We start from the raw sequence: 25,167 nt of genomic DNA, 5'->3' as shown, positions 1-25,167 counted from the left end.
GTTGAGAAAAAATCCTTTTCGAGGATTTTAGATTATTTTTCTGCTTTCCATTGTTTTTTAAATTTCATTTTGACTTAAATAATTTTATTGTTTTTTATTTATTTATGATTTGCATAATCTTGAATGGAAATCTTTTAGTAATTGTCTACACTAATGGATATTTATTGACAAAACCCGTAAAAAACTGTGACATTGAATGACAGTAGAGTAAAGCTTAAATGTGAAGATGTTTTTTTTTTAGCGGAATTGATGTTTAACATTTACATGCTATCATGTTTCATTAAATATTCAGCTATAATAATGGATATAAGTTATATGTGGATATATTGACAGGGGGAAAATTATGGGTAAATTTAGGTTGATAATATGGTCATTTAGATTCATTTATTGATCAATTCGTTCATCCTGTAGGATGAGAGGGGATGGGGTAATGGGGAATATTAAAGCCAGCTGCAAGAATTACTTTATCAGAGTAAATAAAAATCTGATGCAACATCCAAGTAATAATATATCGATTGTTATTCTCTTCATTCAAAACAAGAGGGGTCTATTTTAAAGTCAGATTTTCTATTAATTTTAAATCAACTTTTTGTCTGGATATTTTTCCTTAGAAAGAAAAGCTTTTTTACATTTGAAGTGTCTCCGTTAGCATATGCACGAAAGAACTGTCCTATTAATATCAAAGCTTGTATTTATCTTTAATAAAAATCAGGAAATCGTAGTACTTCTATGTATTGGAAAGTCAGTTCCTTTAATTTAAACAAATAGCAGTATTTCATGATTAACTTTTTGGTGATTCCTAGGACAATTAGGAAAAATTACTACAATTATCATTGCAAATGTCTCTATTAAGCAACATATATAAATAAAATACTAGCGGCTACGCTTCTAGGGGCCTCTAGAGGCACTAGAGGAAAGGGGGAAAGAAGTCTATCCTCTACTTTCAATTTTAGTTTATAAATTTTTTTTTTCCGGGTATTTTTTCTACGGGCGATTTCTTTTGGAAGAGTTGTTGTTCCTTCCCCTAGAAATAGTTGTGAACCTTGTAAGAACCTTTAGAAAGCTTCACTGCAAAGGAGAAATATATAAGTTCGGCGGTTACCAAATCCATCGCTATACAAACACAGACATCCTATTTCTTTTTTATAAGTATTTAAAAGTTTAAACATTTATCGGATCATGGAAAGAAAACAAAGTCATTCCTTAATTAGGACAGAAGTCACCTTCCTAGGAAGGACATAAGTAGCTTCCCTTATGTGAGAATTTGTTAGATGAAGGGCATAACTTGTCTCCCTTAACAAAGATTTTGCAAGATGAAGGACATAAGTAGTCTCCCTTCACCACACAAAACCTAGCTTTTTGGTCCTTCACATAGCAAAATCTTGCATAAAATAGTTTATCTGTCCTTCACATAGCAAATTCTTGCAAAACATAGCATTTATGTCCTTCACATAGCAAATTCTTGCAAAACATAGCAAATTCTTGCAAAACATAGCAAATTCTTGCAAAACATAGCAAATTCTTGCAAAACATAGCATTTATGTCCTTCACATAGCAAATTCTTGCAAAACATAGCAAATTCTTGCAAAACATAGCATTTATGTCCTTCACATAGCAAATTCTTGCAAAACATAGCAAATTCTTGCAAAACATAGCAAATTCTTGCAAAACATAGCATTTATGTCCTTCACATAGCAAATTCTTGCAAAACATAGCAAATTCTTGCAAAACATAGCATTTCTGTCCTTCACATAGCAAATTCTTGCAAAACATAGCAAATTCTTGGAAAACTTAGCATTTCTGTCCTTAACATAGCATTTTGGTCCTTCACATAGCAAAATCTCACTAAACATAGGTTTTTCTGACCTTTTTCTACCAGGAGATCAGAACTAAATCAGAACACACATAACAAGAGTTTTTACATAATACATTAAGATTATCAATTATGCATTTAACTCTGCATAAATTATGATAATTCATTATTATTACCCCTCCCCCCCCCCTATTTAAAATTTACCCCTGCATAAATTATGATAATTTATGCTGAGTTAAATGTACTGTTTGAACTTCTATCTAACAGGATATGAGAACTTAATCAGAACACACATAACAAGAGTGTTTACATAGTACATTCAGATTAACAATTATTCAATTGGCCCCTTTCCAGTCCATCATATGCCTTGGGAAGGAGGTTGAGGAGCATTTTATGCAGCCTAAATTCCACTATGCTATGCTACTTTTCCTAAAAGGCGTCATAGCTGGCCTCTTTTGTGTCCATCATATGACATGGAAGGTGGTGCCATGTAGGAAAAGTGGCATTGCATTCTTGGGAATTTAGACTGCATAAAATGCTCCTCAACCTCCTTCCCATGTCATATGATGGACTGAAAAGGGGCCAGCTATGACGCCTTTTAGGCCCTAGAATGCAATGCCACTTTTCCTACATGGCACCATAGCTGGCCTCTTTTGTGTCACAACCTTCCATGTCATATGATGGACACAAAAGAGGCCAGCTATGACGCCTTTTAGGAAAAGTGGCATAGCATAGTGGAATTTAGGCTGCATAAAGTGCTCCTCAACCTCCTTCCCATGTCATATGATGGACTGAAAAGGGGGCCAATTGAATAATTGTTAATCTGAATGTACTATGTAAACACTCTTGTTATGTGTGTTCTGATTAAGTTCTCATATCCTGTTAGATAGAAGTTCAAACAGTACATTTAACTCAGCATAAATTATCATAATTTATGCAGGGGTAAATTTTAAATAGGGGGGGGGGGGAGGGGTAATAATAATGAATTATCATAATTTATGCAGAGTTAAATGCATAATTGATAATCTTAATGTATTATGTAAAAACTCTTGTTATGTGTGTTCTGATTTAGTTCTGATCTCCTGGTAGAAAAAGGTCAGAAAAACCTATGTTTTGTGAGATTTTGCTATGTGAAGGACCAAAATGCTATGTTAAGGACAGAAATGCTAAGTTTTCCAAGAATTTGCTATGTTTTGCAAGAATTTGCTATGTGAAGGACAGAAATGCTATGTTTTGCAAGAATTTGCTATGTTTTGCAAGAATTTGCTATGTTTTGCAAGAATTTGCTATGTGAAGGACATAAATGCTATGTTTTGCAAGAATTTGCTATGTTTTGCAAGAATTTGCTATGTTTTGCAAGAATTTGCTATGTTTTGCAAGAATTTGCTATGTAAAGGACATAAATGCTATGTTTTGCAAGAATTTGCTATGTTTTGCAAGAATTTGCTATGTGAAGGACATAAATGCTATGTTTTGCAAGAATTTGCTATGTTTTGCAAGAATTTGCTATGTGAAGGACATAAATGCTATGTTTTGCAAGAATTTGCTATGTTTTGCAAGAATTTGCTATGTTTTGCAAGAATTTGCTATGTTTTGCAAGAATTTGCTATGTGAAGGACATAAATGCTATGTTTTGCAAGAATTTGCTATGTTTTGCAAGAATTTGCTATGTTTTGCAAGAATTTGCTATGTTTTGCAAGAATTTGCTATGTGAAGGACATAAATGCTATGTTTTGCAAGAATTTGCTATGTTTTGCAAGAATTTGCTATGTTTTGCAAGAATTTGCTATGTTTTGCAAGAATTTGCTATGTGAAGGACATAAATGCTATTTTTTGCAAGAATTTGCTATGTGAATGACAGAAATGCTATGTTTTGTGAGGTTTTGCTATGTGAAGGACAGAAAAGCTAAGTTTTGCAACTTGAAGGACATAAGCAGCCTTCCTAATGTAAGAATTTGTCAGACAAAGGACATAAGTCACCTCCCTTAAGTTAGATTTTGTTAGATGAAGGACATAAGTAGCCTTCCTTAGACCAATTTCCAGTGACTTCTGTCCTAATTAGGAATGACTTTGTTTTCTTTCCATGATCCCATTTATCTTTTAGAAGGAGATCTAACCTAACTCTACTAATATTTATAGATGTAAAATGGTAAAATATACATATTTAGTCACGGAAATAAAAAGGTATCTGTGTGTTTTTTATATTAAAATCTTACCAAAAGAGGGTTCTAAAGGGCAGAATCAGAGATAAAAAGATAAATAAAAAGACAAATTTAAAAGCTTAATGTGTACCGTTTTAAAGAATTTTAATATTAGTTTAATTGTTTTCGATTTTTGGAATAGGTCTATTGCCCAAAACTCCTTCCCCTCCCCCCAAAAAATAATTGATATAGGTACTTCTAGCGCCCTACCTTTTACTAGAATATCCACTAATTCCAAGAGGCGATACGAATAGTTTTACAATCATTTTTTATTTGCTTTTCTAAGAAATGATCACTTGTCGACAAAATCATCTTTTTTTCTAGTAAAAAGTATTCTGCTTTATTTTTAAAAACCTTCAAATTAGAGATGTGACCTCTAGGGATATTTCTTAAGGGTGGTGACCTTAACCCCCTATCACGTGCAGATTTGAAATGTTTATAGTCCCCTAAAAATAGAGTTATTTCTAGACTAACGAATTTGAAAAGCAAACTAAAGAATAAACTATTGCAATAAATATGCTAGGGTTATGCATTAACCTTAAAAGTATAATTAGTTTTAATAACTATTATGCACCACAAAATATAGAGAAAACAAGGATGACAACATACATTGTAAGCAAAGCTCTTCAAGTATGACAAGGCTTTCCTGTATATTCCTTTTTGTCAAAGAAATACGCATGCCATCGATAGCACGATTATAAATAGCCTTAACTACAAACATACAGGCATTCCAAGTGAAAAAAGTGTAAAACTTTCCATAAAAAAACAAGGTTGACATCACCCATAATTACCGAAGCATAAATATAGCAAAATATCTGGAAAAGTCAAACTGCGGACTGAAAAAAAGATATTTCATGAGTGTATGCGCATATGTCATAGGAATCTTTTAAAAATTTCAGCGTTTTAACTTAAATACAGTTGGCGCAAAATCTTGTTACCCTGAAAAAATGATATCCCTTATTACAATACCGATAGACTGGCGGACAAAACAATTTATAAACTGATTGCGCAGGGGTCACAGGAATCTTCAACAAAAGTTTCAGCTTAAATCTTTTGGAGAATTGGAAAATTATATTCTCTAAGCCATACTGGCGTTTAGACAGACAAATTGAATCATAGAGTAGCTTCGCTACTAAAAAGATTTATTTATCACTAACCACGACTTTCTAGTTTTTTTTGTAATAGAAAATAATTTGGACATTAATGTCATTTACATTCTTACAACATCCACGCAATTTTTCCCGGTGGAGTTTTTAAAAAGGAACCATAGAATTTACAAATTGTACAAATATTTTCAATGTTCTTTACTTACTTTTTATACTACCTAAAAGCTAGCCCAAACAATCGTATTGGGACTCTTTAGGCAACGGGGTTGGGAGGTGCCGACTCTCCACTTTCAATTACAGCATCAAACAAATGTTCGCCTGGGAGGGTTGAAGTCCTTCCTCTAAAATAGATAAAAACCTTCTTTAGACCTACACTACAGATAAACAAACAGAAAGACATCCTCTTACTTTTATACAAGGAGTACTATGGACAAATCTGTGGATACCCTGATGATTCCATGTAGGTTGATATTTATATTTATAGACATATCAGAGTAAAAATATTAACACAGCCAAGTTGATAGCAGACAAAAAAGGTTCACAAGACAGGGGCCGGGTGGGTGTCTGGGTTATTTACTAAGTATATTTGTGATTACTTTTATTTAATGAAATCTTCCAATTCTTAACATTTACAAAACAGCCTACTTTATTGCATCAAGATCCATGACAGATCTATACAGGAAATAAACGTCTATAAATGAGCTCGAGTCTTCCAATGATAAAGTGTTTAAAACTTATAGTGCTCCAATAATCCTCATTAAACTCTCATTGACCAAAGCGATAAGACCTGTATCCTATTTGTTTATGGAATGAATTAAGTTTTTCACTTCATGTAGATATTTGAATTACATTGAAATATTTAATCCTTATTTCATAAATAAATAATATACGTTCATAATAGAGTAAATCTAAGAAAACTGTATTTTAAAAGAATTCGATTGTGGCGACACTTCCTTTGTGTTAAAATATTAAAACTAAAATTTTAATTATATTAACCCTTTGGTGATGGTAATGTGAAAAAAATATAATTGAAAAAATCTTTTTAAAATCATTTAAATTAATAAATATTTACTTCTTTCTTTTAGATAGTAATGACGGGGGAGGAAAATTTATTTATTGAGAAATAGATAAATAGATATGTACTTATCGAAAACTAGCCAATAGCGATATAGTTATATTGAGCCAACTCTAGTACATCAATACTTATTACATTTATTGTTTAACATAATGCTAATAATATGATGAACTGAAAATAGTTGCCGAATGTGTACGCAGTTTCCTGAGTGTTTCCTCATCCTAGCTCAATATTTACTACTAGCTAAAAAAGCTTCAAACTTTAAAAAAAATCTAAATTTAAAAAATTCAAATTTATAATGTATAATACCCCGTCCCGGATTTGAAAAATTTTGTTAAAATTTTTGCCCCCAGCCAAAATATGGTTGATTTATGCATAAAAATGACCCATGCAAAATATTTTTTCTGTAATGCAAAAATTGCGACGGTACAAGCACTGCAAAGTTTTTAAAATCTGCAAAAAAACCCTGTTTTTATGGCTTTTTTGGGGCTTTTGTACCATCCCAATTTTAAAGATTTTTACAAAATTTCAATTCAAGTGTGTTGATATATACCTGAAATTTAACAAAAAAAATGGGGGCAGTCTCAATTATAATATATGAAGGTGTAGCAAGTAATCTTCCAAATACAAAATTGTCAAATTGCATACATATATGATAGGATTGGGCCGGATACTTTTTTGGACGGATACTGTATATTTGGCTGATTTATAATGCTGGATATCCGGCAAATATATGTTATTTTGCCGGATATCCAGTTATTCGACCGGATATCCGGTTATTTGGCCGGATATCCGGTTATCCGGCCAGATATCCGGTTATTCGTCCGGTGTTCTTTTATTCGGCCAGATATCCGGTAATTTGCCATATAACGATTATCTGTCATTAGAAATCAACCGTATATCCAGTATCCAGCCAAAAAGTATCGGCCCAACCCTATTATATATGTATGCAATTGTTTCTTCTTTACAGTAAAGTTTCTGATAGATCCAGGGAATGTTTCAGTTATTACCACTTAAATAAAATTAGAGGATCGACCCTTCTCTCAGGTGCCCAAGAGTCCTTTAGGAGCGTTATCGCTAGAAAGTACTATAGAGAAGCTATTCTTGTGAAAATTAGATAATTTTTAACATTTTCTTTTTATGTGTCATTATTCATTGTTTATCTCTGTTAATTTTGTATTGACTTAATGGAAAGAACTGTCTTAGCTTATAAAAGATGTTCGGTGCTTTCCCTCAAAGTGTCTTTTGATCCCTAACAACCCCTCCCTCCTTATATTAACTTGCAAGGGTCCCTGGTACCCAATATAAACTATCCTAACCTGACCTTATATATTTAAGCAACAAACTAGAAAGTATCCCTTCCTTTTTTCAAGGTCGGGACATGGTACTTGGGAAACTGGCAATAATTTGCATTAAACTTACGTCTTCAATATATCAAAAACGAAAGCTATAAAGCAGAAGTACCGATTGCAGAGTTGCTACACTTTCTAAACCCTTATTGTTACATGAATCATCAACCAAAGTTTTCAATCAAAAAATTTCAACTTGCTTAGATTAAATAAAAGAGCTAACCTTTACGAAGTTCGTTCAGACTCATATTATATAAAAGATTTGCATTTAATAAATATCAGAAATAGATGGGACAAAATAGGCCGTTTAATACACTAGTCCCAAAAGTTTGAAAATAACCTTTTCTTATTGGTTGACTTAAAAACTTTGGGGACTTTCAATAAATTTTGATGGATTGGTTTATTAATTTGAGTGTTCAATCGTTTCTACCACTAATTTCAATCTACAGAAGGGTTAATTTTGTGTTTTATTAATGGGGATGTACATCAATTCATTAGCCATAGTCTTATCTCTTAGATCCTTCAGTAACATGTTATTTCTTGTTATGTAATAAAAATGAAAGTGTTCAAGTTATTATACGACTTTGGGTACAGGGATCTAGAGGGATAAGACAATGGCTGATAAATTCATTTGTATATCCCATGATGATACACAATCTGACCCTTTTTTGTTGAAAACATAGTGGTTGCAACGTTTTATTACTAAACCTAATGAACCAACCAATTAAAATTCAATAAAAGTCTCCAAAGTTGTTGAGCCAAGAAATAAAAAAAATGTTATGATAAACCCTCCGGGACTAGTGATCAATGTCCCCTCCCTCCCTAGTTATTATTAGACTTGTGATACACTCTTGTATAGTTCAGGGAGGTAGGGGACATTGAGCTGTTTATTAAATTAGTCCCCAAAGTGTTATAACGGTGTTTTCTTACATTTAGGTTAAAACATTGGGGAAATTCAATAAATTTTATTTGGTTGATTTATTAAGTTGAGTGTTTAAAAGTTTCAACTTCTAGTTTTAATCTACAGAAGGGATAATTTTTTGTATCATTATTGGGGATGTACATCAATTTATTAGACATTGTCTTATCCCTTTAGATTCTTGAATAACTTTGAGTACAGGGATCTAGATAGAGAAGACAATGGCTGATAAATGGACGTGTATACCCCATGATTATACACAAACTTACCCTTTCTGTTGATTACAATAGGTGGTTGGAACGTCTTATTAAACTAATTAAAATTTCAAACAATCTAAAAGGTTGTTGAGCCAACAAATGAAAAAGTTTTTAAAACTTCGGGCACTAGTGAAATTAACAGCCCATTTTGCTCTGCCTCCCTAGTTATCATGAGACTTTTGGTATAATTCAGAGAGGGAGGGGAAATTGGACTGTTTATTTCACTTGTCCCCAAAGTTTTATAGTTGTTTTTCTAATTTATTAAATTATCAACTTTTGAGAATTTTATTGAATTTTGATTGGTTGGTTTATTAAGTTAAGTTTATAAACGTTTCAACCACTAATTTTAATCTACAGAAGGGATAGTTTTGTGTATCAAACAAATTTCAAATTTATATAATAGAGGTAGGCCGGATACTTTTTTGGCGGGATACTTTTTTGGCCGGATACCGGATATCCGGCCGAATAACCAGATATCCGGCCAAATTACCGGTTATTTGCTAGATATCTGGCTAGATGCCAAATATCCGGCATTATAAATCAGCCAGATATCCAATATCTGTCCAAAAAAGTACCCGGCCCAACCCTATTATATATGTATGCAATTTGACAATTTTGTATTTGGAAGATTACTTGCTACACCTTCATATGTTATAATTGAGACTGCCCCCATTTTTTTTGTTAAATTTCAGGTATATATCAACACACTTGAATTGAAATTTTGTAAAAATCTTTAAAATTGGGATGGTACAAAAGCCCCCAAAAAGCCATAAAAACAGGTTTTTTTGCAGATTTTAAAAACTTTGCAGTGCTTGTACCGTCGCAATTTTTGCATAACAGAAAAAATATTTTGCATGGGTCATTTTTATGCATAAATCAACCATATTTTGGCTGGGGGCAAAAATTTTAACAAAATTTTTCAAATCCGGGACGGGGTAAATTGTATAATGTATAAATCGTTATACATTCAAATTTTGATTTTTTTAAGGGAAGTTTAAAGATTTGTAGCTAGTAGTAAATATTGAGCTAGGATGAGGAAACACCCAGGAAACTGCGTTCACATTCGGCAACTATTTTCAGTTCATCAATAATATTCATTCATATCATCATTATAGAATAATGGTGTGCATTCATTCCACCTAAATTGATAAAACTCCCCCTGATTCCCCCTCCCTACGGCACCCCCAAAATTTTGGATTTTCAATTTTTACCCCCCCCCCCAAATAAAAAAATGCCTCAATGAAATAAAGATTACCCCCCCCAAAATTTTTATTTTAAAAATTTTACCCTCCCCCCCCCTCAAATAAAAAAGCTTGGACGTGGGGTACAAAAATCCTACCCAGTACCCATTATAACCTAACCCAACCTAAAGTAATAAACAAACCACCCCACCCCTTTTAATTTTAATTTATTTTTTTTTTACAAAATATTAGGGGGTTATGTGCTTAACTAGGGACTTTGAGGGAAACCGTTAAATATTGTAAGTTGTTATTGCTGTGCTAATTTTGGATATAATTGACAGAAATTATCGTAAAACCTTAATCAGTTTGTAATATTTAACAATCAATATTATAATTTGTTTTGCTTAATTTGTAAGGTTAATCTCATTAAAAACTTCAAAATGGACAATTATGTTTATTAAACAACATTTTTTTAGGAAAAAATTACTAACTATTTTAATCTTTTTTAGACAAAAGCGAAATTTTCGATTTGCCTGTTTAAATTTTATCAGAGATAAACTGTTATCCCCCTTACAATTATGATAAACTAAATTTCCCCTCATGTAGACTAAAATCATTGGTGGAAACGTTAGAACACTGTTTGTAAGTACAACCCAAATAAAATTCAACTTTTACCTCCTCCCCCTTCAAAGCTTTAAGGCTAACAAATGGAAAAACGAGTTGATAAATGGTACGTAATTTATTTAACTCCTGTTTTTTTGTCAAATGCTATAATAAAGTCTAATTTACAATAAATACCTTTCTATTATTAAAATACGGACAATTGCTTCGATTTTCTACCAAAATTTGAATATTTGAATAATAATTTATTGTCCATTTATTTCCAATTTAATATTTGGGTGGGTGTAAAAAAACGTATAAGTGAGGAAGCAATGTACTTTGTAAGCAAAAAAACATTTATGTGCTTTTTTATTTGATGAAATGTCTATGGAGTAGCTGCGCTCATAAAGAGAATTTCCCAAAAATTAATCTTTTTAAAAACCGGAATATACGTAACGCAGCTAGTATATAGTATACAACATTAGGTAATTGAATTGGCTAGATTAGGTTAGGTTCATATCTACACGGATAGGTAGAGATATTCGCTGGTTTTAATCAGAATTATATATTGTGTATCCTTATTGTTATAAAAGTAATAGGATATGCTTAAGTCTGTGTGTGCCGAAGGATCTCACTAACCGCTGAACCTAAATGGTTCTCCTTAACAGAAAAGCCTCTCATAGATCCTTGGAAGACGAAGCCCAATCTGTCCCTCTTTTGAGCAAGACGATTCCCTTTTCTCCCATCTCTTTTGAAGAGATTTTCTTCCCCCCCTTCCCTTTTTCTTTTCCCTTTATATGACGTCATATAGGAATCATCTTGCTCAAAAGTGGGACAGATTGGGCTTCGTCCCTTGGAAGGTTTATAAATACTTAGAAAAAAGGCATACGAAGTGAAATCGCTCCTAAATTTGGGGTGGGGGGTCAGTGCTTGAGAAGTTCTTTGAGGGAAAGCACCTGATTTTAAACGAATTATTAATTCAACTTTTATACGCAGTATTTTAGTTGTTTGTCTGAATAAATATCTCGATTCCTGGGAAGTTTCGGCAGGGTGTAATGTTTACAGAACCCAACCCTATTTAGATACATTTATAATAAAAAGGTATTGTAATAGAGGTTCAAATTATAGAGGTACTCTTTACTAATCAAACTTTGCATGCTATCTTAATTTTTAAGACCTTATATAAACTGCCAGTTTAGTTCGAGAAAAAACCCGTTAATTGCTGATCAGATATAGTGTATAGGGACTAGAAAAGTTTTAAATAATTTTTGAAGCGTAGAAATTCCCATATATATATGAATAAAATCAACAATTACATATGCATTTGTTAAATTTTAAGGTAAAATGTTTTAAAGTTTGTAAATAAGCAATAGAAAAGAGTACATAATGGAATGACAGACTATCCTTATATAAAAGTAACAGGATCAGTGTGCCTTGTATGCATTGAAGGATCTCGCTAACTGCTCAACCAATATAGTTCTCCTTTACAGTGTAGCTTCTCATAGGTTCCGGGAAGGTTTATAACTACCCCCCCCCCCCCCCCCCAAGAGAAATCGCCCCTTGAAAAAATTACCCCTCCAAAATTAAACTAAAATTATAAATGGATTGTTGTGGTCAATTCCAAAGGCATTGTGATTCTCGTGTATGATAAAACTCTAGAAACCGCTTACTTAGACATATGGGGGGAAATTAAATATGAATTATAATCATATACATTACCTAAGGTAAAAACATTAGCAAACTATAGTTAATAATTTGGCATGCATTATCAAGATTAAATATATTCATACATATGCCTCAGGAATCTAAGGGATAGGACAATGGCCGATAAATTGATGCACATCCACAATGATTATTCACAAAATTATCCTTTCTTTAGATTTATAATTAATGGTAAAAATGAAAACAAAAATTAATAAACCAACTAATTAAAATTAACTACAAGTAATAAACAGCCCATTGTCCCCTCTCCCTCTGCATATGCATATGCTTACATAAATTTTTATGTAAAAGGGAAAAGTTTTTAGAAAAATAACAAGTATTATAACATTCATAAACAAACCAGACAGACAAACAAACGAACATTGACAAAAATATTCAACAATATATAGAAGTATACATGTACTTTCGTGTAAATATATCCAAATGTTACAGGAATCATCATGCCAAGTTTAAAATCGATTTAATAATTCGAACGATTATTTTTAAAATGATGAGATAGGGTAGGGCAGTTTTTTTTCTTATGCCTACCCTGCAGGCTAACCAAGTACCCAATTTTACTTAACCTAACGTGACCTAATGTAATAAAAAACAAGCCAACTCCCCTGCCTATTAATTTATTTCAAAATTAACCAAGGGGGAGGAGGGGTGGGAAGCTAAGTGCTTTACTAGGCATTTTGAGGAAATACGCTAAAATCCCTATTATGTTATCTCTTTTTTATCTTTGTATTTATCTATCTTTACAACCACGTTTACACCATGGTAGCATTGTATTTAATTGTCTTAACATGGATATAATAATAAGGGCGTAATATGTTTTTATCAGGAGAGGGATGGAATGAGGGAATTGTAACCCACTAGATTTGATAAATTTTGATGTCATTAAGGTACGTTTATTACGCATAGTCTTAATAAACAAACATTGTTGGAGGTTGAGGGGGTATTCTATAAATCTATATTGTTTTTAAAAATTGGGGTGAGGGGTAATTACCCCTTTATCCCATCCCATTGTACATCCCTGCCTACAAAATAAGGCTAGGTGCCATTTACTCTCTTCCTTTATATTCCCCATGCATTTTAAAGCGTATAGGAATCATAGATCAACCGGGGAAGTGATAATGGACTTTAACATCCTTGATCTTCATTTCCGTAAGAAAGCGTTGACTGCACATTTTATAATTACTATCTATCTATCTAGTCCACATAGAATGAATAACAAAAGATTATTTGTAAAACATCATGTTTCAAGCAATTTTCAGTAACAATTATCTTTTAATACTGACAATAACATTAGTATTCATAGATTTTTTAAATAAAATTTAGATGATTTTTATAATATTGAAATTACAAGTAAAAAACTGTCTTGAAATAGCAGGTATTCATTGAGAAGCTACTTGTCCCTATGTCTACACTTGATGTTGATCTCTGACCTGTAATCGAGCATGTTAAAAATTTATCTTTGTATCCATCTATCTATCTATTGCAGGTTCTGGAGGTCTGGAGATGCTGGGTATAGATGGTCCAACCTGGGTTACAAGGTAGATTATTTCCTGTTGCTATGTCAGACGCGTGACATAAATACTACAGGGGGGGAAAGTTTTGTAGGTGAAATTTTATACTTAAACATTTATAAATTTATAGGCCTCATTTTCCTTTCCCGTACATAAAAAAAAACCATAATCATTTTTACAAGCACTAGAAAGATTTATCGATTGCCATGAAGATTAGGTTTTCAATGTTTTAGATTTCAATGTTTATTTTCCTATTTTTTCAAAAAAAAATTTATAGAAAAAAATCTTTTTTTCTGAAAAACATAGAGAAAAAAAGATGGATGTATTTGTCCTTGTTATTTGAATTATTATAAGCTGCAAAATCTGAAAGTTTGTTTGGCAAATCTATAGATGCACTTTGCATCCTATAACAATGGTCGTGCCCTCTATCCATCCGTCCATTTTCCTTTTTAATTTAAGCAAAACTTATAAAGCCAGGGATCTAAAGGGATTAACCAATCAAAGACGTCAACCATTCAACTATTTAGGAGGGGGTATTTACCCCCCCCCCCCCCCCCAAACAGTTTATGGGGGGGGGGGGGGTTAATTTCCACCGCCCCCCAAAGCAAATTTTACCCCCTGGTTAAACATTTGTGGGGGGGGGGGGGGGGGTTAAAAAATTGCCATTTTACCCCGGAATAAACAAATTACCCGTCCCCCTCCCCCCCAAATAAAAAAACCTTGGTAGCCCGTATACAGTGGTCGATAAATTAATGTACAATTTACATCCCCTGTGATGAATAAAAAAAATCCCTGTAGATTACAAATTGTGGTTGAAACGTTTAAACACTCAACTTAATGAACTAACCAGACAGACAAACAAACTTCTTTAGGACTTTCATTTTACAATATTTTTCTGCACAACAGTAAAATTGATTTTGCAAGTTTTGTAAAGTAAACAAAAATATCATAAAACTTTTAGCTTTGTCCTAATTCAATTATTTTAATGTAGGGCGTGCACATGATTGCCAGTGTGGTACGAAAAGTGGTTTATGCCTCTCCCAAATAAATTGTCACCACTCCCCACTTACAAGATAATTTTAGGGTGGAAATTTCTTTTACAATAAAAGCAGTCTTTTTATTTCACGAATGTATGTGTTGTATGTGATGCACCAATAAATAACTAACATTGTAGTAAAGTAAAAATCAATAAAATCTAGTATATCTGTTTTTGCAAAGTTTTTTTTTATATTAACAGTCATTCGTACGATTATATTCTAGCTATAAAGTAGCTTCGCTACTAGAATTTTTATAACCATTGCATTAAAGTTTGGAAACCTTTTAATTTCATTTTTTTCTTTTTTTAATTGGTGTGCTTTTATTTCTCTAATATTGAACCCAGCAATATATTATTATTGCATTACAGAACTGTATTTTGCAACAGCAAAAAATTCTCTTTCCCTTTGCTTTACTCTCAGTATTAAACACCTACTCTAATAAAAATGCTATTGTGTCTTAATTTTGAGTTTGGTCAATCCATCTATAAAAGTAACGGGATGTCTATCTATTTGACTGTGTGTGTGTGTGTGTAGCAAAGGATCTCTATAACCTCTAAATCGATATGGTTACAGATAAGCTTCTCATAGGTCCAGATAATGTATAACTAATTTGGTTGAGGGCACCACTCCCCAGCACAAATTTTAAAACTAAAATCTAAAGTAGATGGTCGACTTTTTTTCTTGGTATTTCATATTTAAAAAATCTTTCAAAATAAATCCTATAAATAAATTGTACAATTTTATATTTCTGTTTATTTCTTGTTTGACCGGTTCAACGGCCTCAAAGAAAGATTTAGAATTTTTGTGATATATGTATACAATCAGTAGCGTTTACAGGGGGCGTGACTGGTAGGGGGTTCATAATTTTTCTTTCAGAAGGGTGGTTTAAGATGAAAAACTTCAGTAGTTTGGGGAAAAGGGGAAGGTAATATATTTTTACTAGCCATTGTAATTTCTAAGGACTTAAAAAGTATCATAAGTCCTTAGAAAAAAATACAAATCTACCCATAAACTAAATAGCTTAAATGAAATTATGAACTCAATCAAATCAGTCCTTTGGCCTTATTTTTTGCTTTTATAATTTCAAACAGCTTCACTATTATTGGACGTAAACGTCCATGTTGTAAAAATACCTGACAGACATGCATATATTCACAATTATAGAGTAGCTTCGATATTACGATTATCTAACATTTCTGTATATCTGTATAAAAGCTTTTAAAAGCCAAAACAAATTGTTTTATCTTTTTGCTGCGGCTGAGATCAAAGTGATCTTGGGGTGATGTTCAATCAAGCTTGCAAAAAACTGTTTTAAAAAAGAATTTGTATAATTCAATTTGTCTGTCCGTCTGCCAGTTCGTCCATCACGCTATGAGGGAAATTCTGCTTTTTTCATAGACTATATCTTTTGGTTGAAAATACCCCTTAACATGTAACCATATACAACTTCCTAAAATATGCTAAACATGATGTTTTTTTTTAATTTGACACTTAAAAGGCACAATACAATAAATAGATACACCAAAATAAGAACCCGTGGTGTTTCCTGTCCTCTATAGGCTAATAAAAAGGGCAATCTCATTCATAATGTAGCTACGCTATGGATAGATTCAATTTTTGCTCAAGCTAGCAAGCCTCAACTTTTGCAAATCTATCATCAGAATCGATATATTATTACTTGGATGTTGCACCAGATTTTTATATACTCTGATAAAGTGATGCTCGAAGCTGGCTAAAAAAGCCCCATACAACTCCCTTACTCCATCCTCTCCTTTCCTACTGAATGAAGGAACTGACCAATAAATGAGGTCCATATTAGCAAGCTAAATTTATGACAAATTTTCCCCTGTCAATATATCCACGTATATCCTATATCCATTAACATCAGCTGTTATCAATTTCTTATGAAAATCTATTGTCTAGCCAGTTTAATGCATTTTGGTTACATCTAGGGAGGGAGGGGACATTGAACTGCAACTTATTGACGTATAGTAATAGCAAGAACAAACAGCTAAATATTCTTATAAAGTGTATTAATTCAATACAAGGTTAACATACAATAATAACATTAATATTAAGATTACTGTTCACTTTTATGTTCGTATCCTGTTGCAGAGCAATGTCTTGCTCCGAAACCGTGGATACCAGAACTAAAAGCTAAACTTATAAAATACATGCATTGCTCTTAAATCAGGAAGAAAGGGACTATACATCACATTTCTCCCTGGCTTAAACATGAACCTCGATTTCAAACTGTAATATTTCAGATTAAATATAACAATAGGTTTTTACATGTTAATTATCATAGATATTATAAGTAGCGTTGAACGCTTATTAAATAGATAATAGTGGATCTGGTATGACACCTGTCATATTTTTTATTTTTTTTTTATATATATTTTTATTCCAGATCTTTAAACACTTTGTATACATTTTTTTTTATTTATTTTGGTTCCTTAGAACTCTTTTGTGTTTTTTTTTATATTTTCCTTTTTTCTTTATGTGTTTTTTTTTCTTTTTAATATTTTTTTAAGAAAAAAACATTGATTAACATATAATCATTTAAGAATGCATTGATTAACACCTAATGCATTAATACATAATTATCATAAATACATGATATAAAAATAACATTGGTTAACATATAACCATCAGATTTAAGCATAGTATTATAGAGCATTAATATGAAACATGAATTTTAAACTTTTTCTGAGACTACTACTGCCTCAACAAATATTAAATACATAAAATAAAATAAAATATGAATTAATACACATAAACTATAATTATTACTTTCTTTTTCCAGATGATCTGCTCTTCTTGCCAGATTCTTCAATATCCATGGGCATAATAGCTTCCTCATCATTCACTCCAAGTTTTGCGGTCTCATCACACAAGCCGTCTTGAGACATCCTTGCCTCAGTATCACCAAGCATATGAAGACATCTTTCAAATCCGTTATTAACCGCAACCGAAATCGAGGTTGCAACGTTATCAACCTCCTCCTGATTATCCAAAATCTTTTGATGCTTACGACTAACCTCTTCTCCAAATTTATCAAGCATCATCAATATTCCAGGCGTGTGTTCCAACCTCATTTCCTCCCTCACTTGTTCATCAACACGCCATTGCTGATTTGACAATTCAAGGTCCAGACAAACAGGAATGTTCGGATTTAAGGGCTGATCCATCTGAACACAAACAGGATCCCCAAACCGAGTAACCAATTTGAAATCACCCTCGAACCACTCATTTACTTTGTGTTCAGGATTAAACTTCCACTCAATATTGGTTGTCAACAAACTTGTATAAACGTTTCCATCCAACTCCAGTTTGATTTCCTTCACTACATTCTCTAAAGTGGTATTTGGATCACATAACAATATCTGCTTGGCTAGAGTCGGACGAAGACGCTTGCAGCGCATCTGCATTTGCCAGGTCAAAACTCTGGAGTCTACTTTATCATTCATCAGACTACCTGCATATGTGGCACTCACCAGGTTATCAATTATGTCTCTTTGACCATCCAATCTAACATAACGTATCTCAGCAGGCATCTCTCCACTGGTGATTAGACTCACCGAATTCACGTTTATAATACGTGGAATGTAGATTGATAAGTTCATGTATTCATTTACCTGAATGGAGTCAATAAACACTTTAGCACTCAAATCCTGTTCAGACTTTCCATCAAGCCAATCTTTCTGTAACTCTAACAAAGTTGTGGATGGCATTTGCTTCAGAATAAAGCTTACTTTATTCACGACATCTTTCCAATGTGCCAGGAGCCGGATAGCTGACACAACCTGCGTCTTCAACCTCGGATCAACGCTATTACCCACCACCGTTCTCAACACCGTCTGAAGGCTCATTTTACCATCTGCAGGTATGACGTCAATTTTTGAAAGTTGAAGCCAATCCTCAAGTTCCCCCATATGTTTGATTATGGGTAACAATTCGCCCAACGTTTGACAGCTTTTTCTCTCATCTCCATCCAGGTATTCAATCTTAGCAAGCAATACCAAACTTGGTAAATTTTCGCAAACAAGCTTAGAGAGAAATATGGTCGCACTCAACTTATTCAAACTAGTTGTCTCGTTCCATGACAACTTTTTATTTATAGCTTTAGAATGCTCACCAGCCGCCATCAGGTTGAGGTATCTTGAATTCTGGCTGGTAAAGATAGGGATCCTGTCCACAGGCCAGTCTATGGAGTGGATGCATCTCCCCATCTCCAACTGCACTGATAACATGTTTATCAAATTCAACTTAAACCTTGGTTCATTATCAATAAGACGAGCTAAATCTGCCAGTGGCATGTCCTCACTGCTCAAAAATATGTTCCTTGTCGCCCTGCCCACACTCAACGTGGGCAGCTCAACGCGCGACATTACCAACACCAGCCGGGATGCAGAGTTGCTGATCAATGCAGATACTGGTAGACCAGGTTTGACTTGATTTCCTTCATTGGCAGATTGTTTGTGGCGACCATCTTCTTCATTGCTCAATAACTTTTGATTCATTGTTGCCGCCGTAACCAAACTGCAAAAATACAATATAATTAAATTTCAGCATAAGAAATTTAAGATCTAGCATTAAATTCTGCCTCAGTAAATCTTTTTTTATGACACCATGAACAACAACAATACAACAATGCCAACATAGGAATTATACCTAACAACAACATTAACACAATCAAAACAAACTTGGCAAACAATGGTAATATATCCTTGAACAAATGTTCTAGACCAAACCAAGGACCTGTAACCTGTTCGAAAAATGACAACTTATGATCAACAAAATCCAATTTAGAAGCTTGTCCATTAAAATCCTCAAAATCCTCTAATCCCTGATATTTAATAGTCTTATTAAAGTCAGCAATAAACACCTTTTCATCGTTCAGAAAAATCTTTTGTCCCACGTGTTCTGATTTTTCATTGGCAATATGCAGAAGTTCGAGTCCCTGCCCCTGATTCCCAAGGAACAAATTAGCTGTCAACTTCAAAAATACCGGACTTTGCGAACAATTTAACAATTTTATATCCTCTACTGCTACAATCATTCTACTATATTCTTGTATTCCAACTGTTTCACCTTTATAATCCACCATTAAGTGTCCTACTGCACATCCATAATCCACACCTAACTTTACTGGAATTTCAACCGCTGTACACTTTTCATACTTAGCAATTTCTCCCAGGTATATAATTCTGAACCCATGATGCATCTGTACATTTGACCTAACTTCTGTTTGAGCACATCTAGAAATACTAAAAAGTTCCATCATCCTCTCGTTTCTTTCTCTACTAGCCAAAAACATAGCATTCAAATCAAATCTAGCTTCCTGTTTTAACAAATCCCCAAAGTAACTTCTAACAGCCGCCTTCGGTTCCTCTAAAAACTTGATACCCTCTAATTCTGTTACAAAAATGTTGAAATCCAGATGCTGCAAAGTAAGTTTCTCTGTTCCCATAATTTTAACTAAAATATTCCTTTCCAAGTTAGAAACAAAAAGTTGTTCATTCCAAGTAGTTAAATTGAATGTATCTTGAAAAACTACCTTAAAATTACTGGCCGGTTTTCGTACTACATACGGAAAATATGGAGAAGTTGATGTTGCCCACAAATGATTATCTTCAAAATTCGCCACAATCGTCTTTTTATCATAATCCATAACAACATTTCCCTTGATCAAAACGGGTGTATTTTTTACTAAAATATGCAAAGTCCCAACAGCAAAACCTAAATTGAACCACATATTGTGCGCGTATATTCCCAGTGTCTTGCATTGAATATTTTCACCACCAACATCCCAGAAAGGTGACAATGTTCCATTAACTGTGAAACTGTGAACAGTTGGCAAATCTATATTTACTTTAAAACTAATTCCATCATGCTGATACTTGCCAGAATGAAAAACCCTCCTACATTCGTCCATACTCAACTCTACCTGTTTTTCATGTGGCACGTCTAGTACGTGCACATGACTCGCGGTACCGCAAAACCAGCGCTCCAATTTTAGTCTAACCTCACAACTAATGGCTTCTGACAATATAAAATCGGTTTCTGCTAACCCCAACAATTCCACAGATCTGACCGGTTCCATCCTATCATGCAAACAGGCAGCTGATCTAAGTTCAACATTACTTATTTGAGAACAATCATAAGCTGCTAACCGTGGATCCTGTGACGTATACATACCACCAACAACAATCAAACAATAAACCTGCATCACAACAACAAATAACAAAATATCCAAGTACCTGACTCCTCTTTCATCCTTGGATTTCTTCACAGGTACTGGTCCAGCACGTCCACTCTTTGAACTACAAGCGTCCGGTGACCTCTTGCGCATACCACGATCTCCACGATCTCCACGATCTCCACGATCTCCACGATGTCTATCACCACCGCCGCTTCCTCTCTTGTCATCACGCTCTCTACGGTTCTCGTGGTAATCTCTTCTCCTGCAAATATTATACAAATTATTACAAATATTATTTTTTAATCAATTTTGCGAGGTTCCTAGTTACTACATCGGCTACTGAATAACGTTCTAATCTGTCCTTTTCTCTGTTTTGTCTATCCTCTTCTAATTTTTGTAATTGCACTTCATTTGTAGAACCTTTAGGACGACCCTTAACAGGAATAGTCTCAGACATTTTTTGCGATTTTGCATTATCTAACGATCTATCTAATTCATCCTCCTCAACATCTCTACCTCGTTTAACACTTCCCCTTCGTTGTTCCAAGTTTACAATTTTACTTTGCAATTTTGGAAAAGTGTCCTCTAAAATACTCATCCGAGACTCTAACTCTCTAGCAGATTCCATGTTAACATCCTCTACACCCAAACTGTTGTCTACTAAGCTATTATCAGAGGCATAATCCCCATGAAAAACACTATCCTTACTAATAGTAGAATATGTAGAGTCTAACTTAGTTTTGTCAGTCATATCATTTGAATCTACACTATCAGAAATATGAGTACTTTCCAAAGTATCACTAAGATCCTCAACTAAATCATCTAAATTTTCATTATTCTGAGATACATTTGACCTTTGCTGTGACAACCCAACACCCAAAAAAGATTTCTCCAAAAATTCTGGTGTTACCTGTCCATCCTTCCGCCTTCCAACCACCTCTGGACTAGCGCCACAACTATTATCCTCTTCAGAAACGCCTGAACAAGTTAAATTTCTCAAAGTATTGGGAAAGTCATAGTTTACTTTCAAGGTATTATCCACAGAGAAACATTCATCTGTAATCACTAAGTCAATCTTTTCATCTGGAGTCAAGTCTAAAGTACTCTCAATAACATATATTTTATCTCTTGGTACAATTCTCACCCCTTTATCTTTCAATCTACACTTTTCAAGGGGTTGAACCTCGAATAAACTATCAGAAATTGCTTTTGTCACTAAACACGGACCCACCCATAACGAGCAGAGCTTACGAGCTACACCAATCGTTGTGACGTCATAAAAAATGTAACAATAGGAATTTATAGCTACCGGCCTACCTATCCTTTCTGTATTTTCTACCTGCAAATACTTCTCAGTTCTTTCTTGTCCAGTCCTCCAATTCTTGTCAAGGCACTCCAATAACTCTGAAAAATTCATATGTTTAATTTTCGAGCGTGTTAACGGGTCAAATGAGTCAAGTGGAAGCTTAGGGTTTCTTAGGAACATCTTAAAATATGGGGAACATCCTAACCTCCGATTGAAAGAAGTGTTCATACAAAATTGTGTAGCTTTAAGTTTATAAGCCCAATCTCCATCTTGAAAACGTAAATCAGTCTTAAGAAACGAATACACCGATTGGTTGTATCTTTCACTGTAATTCGAATTTGCTGATCTTGGAGGGATAAAAATTTGTTCAATTCCCAACCTTAAACAAACTTCCCTAAAAACTTTTGATTTGAAGCTTTGTGCATTGTCAGTCCTAATTCGCTCGCATAGTCCCCAAACAGAAAATAAATTAAATTTCAGACATTCAATAATTGTTTCAGCTTTAACATCCTCAATAGCAAACAACCACACATATCTAGTACAACTATCAACTACTATTAAAATGTGCTTACAAATGACTCCATTATATTCACACTCATTCAAAGGACCTAAAGCATCTATGGCCAACTCTGCCATAGCTTCCCCAGCCAAAGGAGAAAATTCTATATTATGATTATGTTTAGGTTTTTTACGTCTATTCAAACAAATGACACAATTTGCAACTGCCGCCGCTACATATTTAGATACATAGGGCAAAATGAAGTGACGATTAATCCTGCTCAAAGTTTCCAAATAACCCCTATGCCCCGCTGTAACATCTGCATGAGCTAACAAGAAAACTTTATTGTACATTCCAATAGGTACCACTACCCGTTCAATAAATTGAAATTCTTTCTGAAGCCGCATAGGTGAAGTCAGGATAATTAAACCATCCTTATAACTCAGATGTTCAAAAAATCTTAATATTTGTTTACCACGATAAGGCATTTGAGACAATTCTCTGGACGTAGGTTTGACATTATTTACAATAAATTTCCTCACCTCAACTAAAACAGGATCCTTTCCAGGCTACGACTAAACTCTCTCGCCTTCAATCTGGATGATATTTGACTGGCCGTCTCTGCTCCAATTCCTGCAATAAGACATAATTTAGGATCTTCCAATTGATATACAGTATCCAATATTAACTCTCCTTGTTCGTCTGTCGATAATTTAGATATCCTATCTTTACTATCCTTTAATGCAGTACGTGACAATATATCAACATTAGTATGCATCTTGCCCTGCCTATGTACAACCTCATAACTGAAGGTGGATAAAAAATTTATCCACCTTATGGTGAGACCAACAAAATATCCGTTCTGCCTCCAAGTAGATAGATGTTTCAGTGCAGCTGAATCAGTTCTCACGATAAACTTCTTGTGTCTCAAATAACATTCAAATCTTTCAACAGCATTTACTAATGCACATAATTCTCCTTTATGTGCTGCATAATTGGCTTCATGAGTTGAACAAACACGTGACCAACACGATATCATCTTCTCTTGTCCATTTTGTTTTTGACTTAACACCGCTGACATAGCTGTAGATGACCAATCTGTATCCAACACAAATGGTTCAGCCTCCATTCTCCAATCCGGGAACGATTTACTTATTTCTTCACAGAACAATTCTCTAGTCTTTGTAAAAGCTTCCATACTTTTTTCATCCCATTCTATTTTACTACTGTTTCTAAATTTGTTCAATGGTGCTGTAATATCAGAAAAATTCTTGAAATATGAACCATAATAATTTATGAAACCAGTAAATCTTTGAATATCTTTACCTGTTTCAGGTACTGGCCAATTCTTAATCTTTTCAATATATGCTTGGTCCATAAATATGCCTTCTTCATTTATAATATGGCCCAGAAATTTCACTTCCTCTGCAAACAATGTACATTTTCCAAGATTAATCTTGAGGCCTGCTTCACAGAATGTTCGTAGTAGAATATTCAAATGTTCCAGATGTTCCTCCACATTCATACTATATATAAGAACATCGTCCAGGTAAACTAGGCAAAATGCCCTTAATTCAGGACTCAAATCCATTACTCTATCCATCAACTTTACAAATGCACTTGGAGCATTGGTCAATCCAAACGGAAGCCTCTTGAAGCAATATTGCCGTCCATTAGAACAAAATGCTGTATATTTCCTGACAGATTCCTTCAAATGCATTGAATTATATGCTGAAGTTAGGTCAATAGACGTAAAAATCTTCTTTCCTCCAAGTTTGTCAAACAGCTCACCAATGTTAGGCAAAGGGTAACAGATCTTCTCAGTTATCTCATTTAATGAGCGGTAGTCCAGGACAAAACGGACTTTCACCTCGTTAGTATTTCCAACTTTCTTCTTAACAGCAAAAATTCCAGAATTAAACGGTGAATTACATTCTTCTATCACATCTGTTTCCAACCATAAATCAATCTGTTCTTTTAGTTTCTCTGCATGATGAGGATTGAGCCTAATCATCCTATTCTTGAAAGGTTGAGCTCCAGGAACCAACTGAATATCATACTCCTCCAAAGTACAAGATCCAATATCCGTACTTGAAATTCTTTAAAAACAACCCAACTATCCTTCCTTTCAAAGAAACATTATCCTTTAAAAACGGAACTTTATCCAACTTCAATTTATCTTTAATAAAACGAATCTTCTTTAATGTTGTTGACACATCTTCTTTAACTCTGTTCTCTTGCAGCATTGCTATCTTCTCCGCCACAAACAAATTTCCAACCAAAGTACCAGCAGGAACAGATTTCTTAACAGTTTCAAAATTCGTGATTTTAGTCATAATTTTACCGTTCTTTCCCACCTCAGTAATTCCTTCGTTTATCAACAAGTTGT

At 33.8% G+C, this 25,167-nt stretch overlaps 2 protein-coding genes across 2 annotated transcripts in view; one reads left to right on the top strand and one right to left on the bottom strand.

Moving 5' to 3' along the window:
* Nucleotides 1–25,167, top strand: part of LOC145324303 (cell adhesion molecule 3-like) — a 48,557-nt gene that overhangs the window by 427 nt on the left and 22,963 nt on the right. The window contains exon 2 of the mRNA XM_080166917.1: nucleotides 13,707–13,758. Coding sequence (XP_080023043.1) covers nucleotides 13,707–13,758 — 52 coding nt within the window. The remainder of the gene's footprint in view (nucleotides 1–13,706; nucleotides 13,759–25,167) is intronic.
* Nucleotides 16,927–21,927, bottom strand: LOC145323693 (uncharacterized). The gene is made up of 3 exons (XM_080166142.1): nucleotides 21,884–21,927; nucleotides 21,032–21,235; nucleotides 16,927–19,310 (listed from the first exon to the last, which is right to left on the bottom strand). Exons 1-3 carry the CDS (start codon nucleotides 21,889–21,891, stop codon nucleotides 17,558–17,560), a joined length of 1,965 nt encoding a protein of 654 aa, XP_080022268.1. The 5' UTR covers nucleotides 21,892–21,927; the 3' UTR covers nucleotides 16,927–17,557.

The sequence above is a fragment of the Acartia tonsa genome, chromosome 7, assembly GCF_053477335.1.
Source record: "Acartia tonsa isolate MP-2025a chromosome 7, ASM5347733v1, whole genome shotgun sequence".
Lineage (NCBI taxonomy): Eukaryota > Metazoa > Arthropoda > Copepoda > Calanoida > Acartiidae > Acartia > Acartia tonsa.
The sequence above is the reverse complement of the archived record's forward strand: the minus strand, read 5'-3'. Positions and strand labels throughout refer to the sequence as shown.

Coding starts and splice junctions, on each gene's coding strand:
- LOC145323693 (XM_080166142.1), bottom strand. Junction 19,311..21,031: donor AAGGATGAAAGAGGAGTCAG/GTACTTGGATAT, acceptor GTATTTTTGCAG/TTTGGTTACGGCGGCAACAA.